The sequence below is a fragment of the Cyprinus carpio genome, chromosome B12 (assembly GCF_018340385.1).
Source record: "Cyprinus carpio isolate SPL01 chromosome B12, ASM1834038v1, whole genome shotgun sequence".
In the NCBI taxonomy this organism is placed as follows: Eukaryota; Metazoa; Chordata; class Actinopteri; order Cypriniformes; family Cyprinidae; genus Cyprinus; species Cyprinus carpio.
The window spans coordinates 16,068,018-16,077,170 of record NC_056608.1 but is presented as its reverse complement, the minus strand read 5'-3'; the positions used below and the strand labels follow the sequence as shown (position 1 = coordinate 16,077,170).

The 9,153-nt window shown below is 40.9% G+C and overlaps 1 protein-coding gene across 3 annotated transcripts; it reads right to left on the bottom strand.

Annotated features, from left to right (window-relative positions):
- Positions 1-1,389: 1,389 nt before the first annotated feature.
- On the bottom strand, positions 1,390-9,059 carry nfe2l1b (nuclear factor, erythroid 2-like 1b). 3 transcript variants are annotated; one of them, XM_042735633.1, is made up of 6 exons: positions 8,842-9,059; positions 7,073-7,936; positions 6,248-6,472; positions 5,990-6,079; positions 5,738-5,896; positions 1,390-4,853 (listed from the first exon to the last, which is right to left on the bottom strand). In XM_042735633.1, the coding sequence occupies exons 2-6, from the start codon at positions 7,622-7,624 to the stop codon at positions 3,480-3,482; spliced, it is 2,400 nt and encodes a 799-aa protein (XP_042591567.1). In that variant the 5' UTR covers positions 7,625-7,936; positions 8,842-9,059; the 3' UTR covers positions 1,390-3,479. The 3 variants fall into 3 exon arrangements, with proteins under 3 accessions (XP_042591567.1, XP_042591568.1, XP_042591569.1); XM_042735634.1 differs by lacking the exon at positions 8,842-9,059 and adding an exon at positions 8,278-8,817; XM_042735635.1 differs by lacking the exon at positions 6,248-6,472 and having other exon boundaries at positions 8,842-9,057.
- Between the last annotated feature and the right edge of the window lie 94 nt (positions 9,060-9,153).

Here is a 9,153-nt window from a genome sequence, read left to right as displayed (position 1 = left end):
CAATTTAAGATATTTTGGATGAAAACCGGGAGGCCTGTGACTGTTCCATAGACTGCCAAATAAATAACAGTGTCAAGGTCCATAAAATGTATAAAATCCTCCGTAAAAATACCCCAACCAACACAAACTGTGCAATTTGGGTTATATGAAGCGACGGGAACACTTTTTGTGGCGCGGATGATACAGAAGAGCATACACAGCATACGGTGATATGGAGAGACACAGAGGAGACTGTTGAAAAAGGAATTGTTAAATAAAGTCGTTTTTTTTATATTCTTCGCTTACAAAAAGTGTTCCCGTCGCTTCAGATAACCCAGATTCCACGTCTGATGGCAGATGGAGTATTCTGAAGACGACTTTCCTACCTTTTATGGACCTTAAAGGTGCGGTCACACTAGACTTTGAATGTGCAAAATTTTTTTGGCTGCTGATGCGAATATGGGCGGGAGCAGGAGTTTCCCCACAGTTATCCCAACATGGATTCCAATGTGCTTGTACTGTGTCTTTTGCGAAGGAGAGAGAGAGAGAACAATATAAGACGCAACGCCTTCACAAAAGACACGGTACAAGCACATCGCAAAAAAAATATATATATATATAGAAAATGTGTCCGCATTCAAATGTACCATATGTTCATGTTTCCATTGACACACCGATAAAATCAGCAATTCTTATAATATTTTAAAAATCCTACAAAGATCCAACGCTAAAATACAGCAAAAACGAGCGTTTCCTCCATTTTTTTTATTTCTGTACAGAGAGGTCACGCAGTGATGTATCGATCTTCTACTGGTCACACCTCTTCATGTGATTTGAATTCGCAGGTCAGAGTTCACCAAACTTGAACTTTGGAACGCAGCAAAATGCGAAATTTTTCGCATGAGCTTGCGTTTCCGGTCTGACGCATTCACATGCGTATGAATGGAAGTTGATGGAATGAAAAGTGCAGTGTGACCGCCCCTTAACACTGTTATTTACTTGGCAGTCTATGGGACAGTCACAGGCCTCCCGGTTTTCATCTTAAATTGTGTTCCCTAAACAAACGAAGCTTTTAGGGGTTTGTAACAACATGGGGGTAAGTGATTAAAGACAAAATTTTCATTTTGGGGTGGAGTATCCCTTTAGTAAAGTGTTACCCCATAAAAGAGTACCATTTTATCAAACATTGAGAGGAGAGCCGCACACTGAAGCTGATATAAGCAAAAACAGACCAATAAAGACAACATAATTCATATTTATATAGCCATCAGGAGAATTTTTACAGTATAATCAAATCCTCTGACATTTTTATTTTTTAATCCAATTTATTTTGTCATTCGTTTATAATAAATCACAAATCTCCTTTTTTTTCTTCTTTTTTTTTTTTTTTTAAAAAAAAGGAAAACCAAGGAAATTAAACAGATGTTTATTATAATTAATAAAAGAACAATTCCAGATTGCCAGCAAATCTCTCAACATATATCATATAGGAATACTCTGAACAGGCAAATCCAAAGAAGGTGCAAAAAGGCCTGGCTAAACCAAGCAATTAGGACAAGAGACATACAGAACAGAAAAATATTTACAAACCGAACAAGACGAACGAAAAACAACAGTGCTTAATGGCAAGTAGTTATGACAGTGTAACAGGGATTCAAAGTTCATCTAAGTGAACGAATCACTGATCTTTTTTCATTATCTCTACCCCAACTATGCTAAGTATTTGTAACCAGTAACATAAAGATTGTCTCTTTTCCATTTCTGAGACAAAAAATTACCATGTCTTGCATATTTATTCATGTCACACCAAAACGGACACTGTGTCTCATGGTGCTATATGAACAGTGTAGATGGAAACGACAGAGAGTGACAGAAGAGGATGAAGATGAACAACATGTAAACTAAGACATTCACACCAGTGTTACTGTTTTTTTTCTAGCCATTCAAATTGATAAGTCAGTGTATAAGGTCAGCTGTATCCTCAGGCTGCAGTAAAGCACGATACAGTTGGTTATTGGCACAAGCTTAACTGCTTTAATTTGCCGGGAGACCATTCATGGCTTCACTCAATTAGCAATGAAGGTACTTTTACTAAAAGTAGTGTATTGGGTAAAAGAAAAAAAGTCAGGTTCACGTCACATCAAAGCTAAGACACTGACCCAGCTAATGAGAAGTTGTAGTTTAAATGTAATAACGACCTATGCCTGCTACTATTGGTATATTTTGGTGAGAATTTTATTCCTTTTTCAAATGACAGTACAACTGTAACAAAAGCATCTCTTAACGTTCCTCCACTGCACCAGACAAAAGCCACTAGCATGAGTTGCAGTAGCAACAGAGCATTTTGACCTGTAACAAAGGCTAAACATTATGAACTTTAAAACCAAACGACTCGGTTCATTTCAATTAATCCTGTATACCAAGACACACCAGACTCAATCACATGATTCAGGAGCTAACTGCACCGATGCCACTCAGGTGTCCGTGTCTGATGGCTTATTAAAAAGTGTATGCACATGGGAGAGAGTTACATTAAAAGCTGACAGAAAGGCCTGAAAGACCCTTTCCCCAGCAGAAGAGGAAAAAAGCTTATAGGCAATAAGCTACAGTGTTGATTTACAGTGCTGTAAAGGGTACAGAAGCCGATTTATTAGTAATAATGCAGTGTGTATCCATCCTCCATCTGTACCTCCAATACTTTTCATCAAGCCAAAGCTAAATTCAAACTCACTCATTAGCGCTATTCGTTTCGCCGTCCAAGTTCCTTGGTAAATGGCACTGACCCTCCAGAGAATTTTCAGGTGGGTTTGCTGTCCAGTGGGACTAACAAACTTGTTCTTTTTTTTTTTTAAGTGAAAACGTGAATTTGGATCCACAGAGTGACCTGTATGATTCGTTATGGAAACAACACAACCTTTGGTTAGAATTGGCATGCCTGTAGTTTCTTTTGGCTTCACTTCTAGCGTTCAGTAGACTCTTTTTTTTTTTACCAGCTCTCAGGGGTTCTGCTTCTCAGCCACCAATGAAATCCCAGGGTACGCACAAACACACAGCATGGGCTAATGCTGAAAATGTAACAATTTTTGCATCCTCGTGGTCAACGTCATCTTAGTATGGTGTATTATTGTCATCGACTACATTTTTGGGAGCATTACCGAACAGTTCTTTCAATTAAGAACATTTTGTTGGTGTCCTCCATGACCTCACGTTCTGGCCAGTTCTTTCAGTTGGCATCTGAAAGTATCCCATTCGCTTGCATCTTTCTGTACATCGATGAGAAATCAGTACTACATAAAGCACGTCTGCTTTAATGCCGCTTTCAGGAGAAAACTTCTGAACCAAAAAGGAACAAAGAAAACCCAAAGCAGGAAGAGAAATCAATGGTGCAATTTTCTTCTCCTTGCTAGAATCGTCTCAAAGAAAAAGGCTTCCTTTGCCTTTCGAAATACTTTGTATGGTAGTGCCTTTGCGAAAAATAAAAGGGCAACCGTTGGCGTTCCTCACTTCTTTTTGTCCTTCTGCTTCTTGTCGGGCTTGTTGCTTTGTTCTGTGCTCATGTTACGAGGCATGAGAAGAACGCCATCGGGGCCGTACTGCAAAAAATATTCGCTGGCCGAGTAGGGTCTGCCTTCCTCGTCCCGCAGCTGTGCGAACAATTCCTGGGAAAGGCTTTGAACCTTCTGCTTCGTCTGTCTGATGCACTTACCGTACTCCATCTTCTCTTTCAGCAACTGAGCTTTTTCACGTTGCAGGTCTTGCACGCCCTGCTCGAGTTTCAGGATGGTGTCTAGCTTGCGTTTACGACAGTTTTGCGCCGCCATTTTGTTCTTTCCACGGCGGCGGATGTCGCGAATGAGCGCGAGCTGGTCCTCATTGAGATGGTGCTTGGCCAGAAGCTCGTTGAACTCCTCGACGGGGAGGTTAATGATCTTTTCATTGGAGAATGGGATGTCCATGGCCCTCGCCCTACGTTCATCACGGCTAGACTGCCTGTCAACACAGTCTTGTGGTGGCTGGAGCTTCGTCTGCTGCATTTGCTTGTCTCTGCCTTTCTTGCTGCAGGATGCGGACAGCTGAGAACGCTCAGAGTAGGATGATGCCGGTGGTTGATTGTAGGTGTGGTTGTGATTGACATTTTCCAACTGCGGTATGCCATGGAACTGAGATGGATCTTGGTAGCTCATGCGGCACAGTTTGCTATACTCTGGTTGGTAGCCCCCGACGGCTCCTTCCTCTGCTTCTGCTGAGGCTGCCTCTGAATCTGTGCTGTAGCCCACAGCTCCTTCCTCTGAGAATGTAGCAGAGGTGGATGAAGATGATGCGGCTGACGAGCAGGATGTCTCCGAGTTGCTAGGTGAGGCTGGGCTATGGCTGGAGTCCAGTGAAAGACCTGAGTCGGAATCGAGCTCATCCTCTAGCTGAGAAGCCTGGTCTTGGCTGAAACCCTCTTCCATCGCAAGGTCTAGCAGGCTAATTTCATCCAGCATAGACTCTTCCAACAGACTGGAAAATGGATCTGGCAGCACTGGAGTGGTGGTTAGGTTTGTAGTACTGTTTAGAGGTGGTGGAAGAAAGAGTCCAGTCAAGTTAGTAGCTCCATATGTTGAATTGATGTTGGAGGAGTTGCTAGAAGACAGCCTGACTAAGGTAGGCCGCTGTACCCCGGTGGAATCCAGCTCGGGGTTGAAGAGTGTGGGAAAGTCCTGGCTGCAGCTGGGGAGCGAAGCCTGGTGGAGACTAACATCCTGGTTAATGAGAGTGGACCGTGGGAGTTCAAAACTTTCTATTGTGGCTGATTCGGTGGTGCTGGCATTGTTGTTATTGGGGTCATTATTCATGGTGACATTTGCTGCTGTATTGTTTACCTCCATGTCCTAAAAAAGACGTAATGGATATTAGATAGGGTGTAATGAAAGGTGTGATAGAAAGGTGTGATTCTCATTACTATAGTCCTATCTATTCATTAACTAAACAATATTTTATTTCATTTCACACAAACAATGACTTGGATACACTTGGATAATAACAATTCAGGGGTGGGGGGGTCAGGGTGATACAAGTGTTCAGAGATCATCAAAAACTAAATAAAAGTCTGATTGAAAGGAGGAAATTCTATAAAAAAAAAATTCTATATTATTTTTTGGTTATTAATATTTGAAAAACTTGTCTGCCAAGTCAAAGTTGTACTGTAAGACCAATATACAGTAAAACAACAAAGCAGGAAATGGTATCATATCATTTAAGATCCCTACACAACCTCATCATGCGGTGTCAAGGTCAATTAGTCTCTTAGACTTTTATAGAGCAATGCAAGGAAAAAGCTATTTGTTCAGTAAACCATTGTTTAGTTAGAAATATAGGTGTTTTGTTTTTTTCCTTCTACTGTACCCAAACCATATCGGACCGTGACGCCAAAAACAAGGTACGTACTGAACCGTCATGTTTGTGTACCATTACACCCCTAATATATATATATATATATATATATATATATATATATATATATATATATATATATGCATGCATTCACTCACATGTATTCATGGTTTAAGAAAAATGTGTTATTACTTTTTATTCTATGGATAAACCACATTTATCACAAGTAAATTAAATTGGAAATGCTATAAAATCCAAAAGCATATTATAATGTCCTTTTAGAATGAGATAATTTGACATTATTACGACCACTTTCACTAAGCCATAAATAAGAGCTATATATATTGCCTTCTTCAATTTTGAATGCAATAAATGTGCAAACCTGCAGTTCCATTATTGACATTATGTCCTGCCACTGCTGCTCCAGGTCTAGTGGTGTATTAGACTGCGACAGAGGGGCTTGCAGAGCGATCCCTTGTGATGTTGAAGGTGTTTCCTCAGTTGAAGCTCTCAGCTGTGAGGTGGGTCCAGTGGCCTGGAACTAAAAAGAAAAAAGAATGTAAAATGACAATCAAACAAAAAAAAACCTGTCAAGTTTTAATCCGTAATGTAGCATGAATTTCACTGTCGCTACCTCTGGCTCTTCTCCAAATGGAAAGGTGGCCTCCAGAAGCCTCAGACATTCCTGCAGGGATAATGAAGTCTGAGCACCGAGACTGGTAAGCTAGGAAATACAACAAGAAAAGTCCATGTAATTCCAAGGCTGACTGAAATTCACTTGACATCTACAGCTCACCAGCCTTTTTGAATAATCTAAAAGCATTATTAACTTAAACATTGCTGTGCTCCTCACACCTTCCTGTAATCCTAGCTAGCATATTACAGCACATACCTCCGTAGGTATGCTCTCTCCTGTCTCTCCATCAACATGGAGGTTCTGCACTGCTCGGAGATTAAGTCCATTTCTCCAGCTTTCCTCTCTTCCACCTGCCTCCTCGTTCTCTTCATTAGGTTTATCAGCCTCACTCTCCTTCTGCCGACTGCTATAGTTAAATACTTCTCGGCCAGCACCAAGGTCAATATCCTGCCTCCATAGGATGTCTATAATTTCAATGTCCTAGAAATATATTCATTAAAGGGGAGTGTCATAAAAGGTCTAAGATTACAGGACATCATCAGATAATTACATTTAATGAGGGACATGATGCAGATTTGTCAGCTCTTATTTGGCTAATTGTCCCAAGCATGTATTCCTAAATAAATCACAAAGGAACTCTCTCTCAAAAAACGAAATGCTACATATACTATCCTGACAACCACATGAGTACATGGTCTCTACTATTACTACTACTATAATCGCCATTTGATTCAGTGCGGTATTTTGTTCCACATGTCAAAGCTGTGACATTGCTAGAAAATGTAATATTTACATTACTATTAGCCTAAAACATTAACATTAGCACAACTACCTAGTTTTAAGAGATACATAGCTCTATCGATGAGACCACACCCTGTCCAGCCACTGTTGTAAGGCTCATAATGTAGAGTAAGAATACTACTAGCTCACATACAACACTCTTAATAGCCACTATGCAGTACTCTTAATCTAATAGCTAGAGATAATAGCATAACACTGTTCTCTCTTTGAAGAAATCAAATACGAACCAATGTCAATCTAATTACTGTAGGCTAAGCTAAAAACACACAGCTACTGTACCTCTTTGGAGAGGTCGTCGCTGCTCTCTCTCTCCCCTTGCTCCTGACTGTCCTCAGGGGCCACGGCTCCCAGGCTATCCTCTCCGTTGAGGCTGTAAGTGGTCTCAGAAGCACCACCAGCCCCTCTCATGGCCGAGGCTTCGGAGTTGTTCACGTCCTCCAGGCTGCCCCCATTGTCCAGGGCAATGCTGGGGCCGGACTGACTGGTTGCCGAAACCACAGTCTCAGGGTCACGATGCACCAGCCAGGCACTCAGCTCGGTGCTGGGCACACGCAGATGATCCAGGGAGCGCACCTGGTTCAGAAGCCGACGAGTGGCGAAAAAATGGTCCAGGTCAACACTTTTAGGATGGATGCCATAGCCGTCCAGGGTGTTACGGAGATTGTGGAACTGCGTCTGGGTGTAGGCCGAGCTGGGGCCCAGGATGATCTCATGGAGTGGGGGGAGCTGATTGTTTAAATAGGTGTCCAAGTCTAGCCGTACCCCAATTAGACTCAGGAGGATAGTGAACTGAATAAGACCCTCTGTGAAGTACTTTTTCAAGTAAAGCATTTCTTTGCAAAGGAACAAAAAAGAAAAAAACTCAAAAAGGAACTAAAAAGCAAAAACAAAAAAATAAAAAATACACACAAACAAATGTCAAACCCAATTAAGGTTATGGTCAGCCTTGTATACGATAGAAAATCGAAAGCAGGCACAAGATAAAAGGATGCTCGCTTTGTTTCACAGTCATGTGCTTCTAATAAAACAGCACTAAAGGCGAAGATAAATCCTCTTTTGTTGTCTTTGAAGAAAGTTTTTTTTTCACCCAAATTATATCCAGCTTATATATTTGTCAGCATGCACTTTCAAAGTTCACCAAGCCTGCATAGAAAGAGAAGAGACAAAAATGAATCAAACTGTATATAATATTATTAACATATAATTATAAATTATTATAAATATTATACATTTTTCAAATGCAAGTGAATTGCAATTAAAACTTAATCAGTTATATAACATCAAAGGTGCTTGCATCATAATGTAGTATAATACACTAATTACATTTCAAAATTCTAATGTTAACATTCAGATTTATAAAAGTACATCAGATATCACAACAAAGCGTTTTAACAACCTCATTAAAATAATACATTGACAATTTACAGTCTTACTACGAAACTGTTATTATAAAATATGAATGACCTCCCACCACATACACCTACCTCACAATCACACCCACATCAATCCATCCATCCCTGTAACCCTCTAACAACCGAAAGTATGCAAAGAAATCGCGCATATTCGCCACCAATAAATTCCAGATCGGTGATTGAGCTTCGGCCTAATGACATTCTCTGCCTACTTTCATCTCTTCCTTCTAAAACCTCATCTAAGAACAATTTACTTGTCCAAGCACTGTGAAGTATTGACCTCTTACACTTCCGCTATCACAGCCCAGCAGCCCGTTAGCAACAAGTGGCGCAACAGCCTCTGATTGGCTAAGATGCCTGTCACTCATTTCCTCTCCTCGCTACAGCCAATGAGGAGGCGGGCCCTTACAGGGTTCTACCGGGGACATGAATTACTAATAACAACTTTTATTAAATACCCAGTTCTTGTCAACTGGTTAAACCTAACCGTTCAAACCGGTTCCTTCAGTTCACGCAAAGCTGTCTTGTGTGTTTGCAACAGCCGCACTGCCACACACTCCCACATTCGCAATTTCGAAAGCTGTAGCTAACTTAGCCCGCTAGCATAGCATCAAAATAGTCCGTTTTCATACTTACTCAGGAAGAGTTTATTGACACATGACTCCGAATGCCTCTATATGCATACACAGCCACTGTCATCAGTCACTTCCAACTAACTACGCACTTATTCCCTTAGATCTCTATGTGGTTGTCACTCCCCTCACGCTTTGAATGGGCCACCATGACTTGCAGAATTTCCTCTTGCCGACAACTTGGCTGAACTGAGGCGCTGAAACATGTTGCTACTGCGCACGCGTAGAATATTCTAGTGCACGTACGGGATGAGATCATTCATCAAAATTCCCCGTTGTATACAAACCTATAAATAAGACTTTTTTATTTTAACAT

Bases quoted from the DNA above. Each gene is read 5' to 3' on its own strand.
- nfe2l1b (XM_042735633.1), bottom strand. From the start codon at position 7,624: ATGCTTTACTTGAAAAAGTACTTCACAGAGGGTCTTATTCAGTTCACT. The intron at 6,473-7,072 runs GTACAGTAGCTG...ATATATTTCTAG, and splicing joins GCGACGACCTCTCCAAAGAG to GACATTGAAATTATAGACAT. The intron at 6,080-6,247 runs GTATGTGCTGTA...TGTATTTCCTAG, and splicing joins GAGAGAGCATACCTACGGAG to CTTACCAGTCTCGGTGCTCA.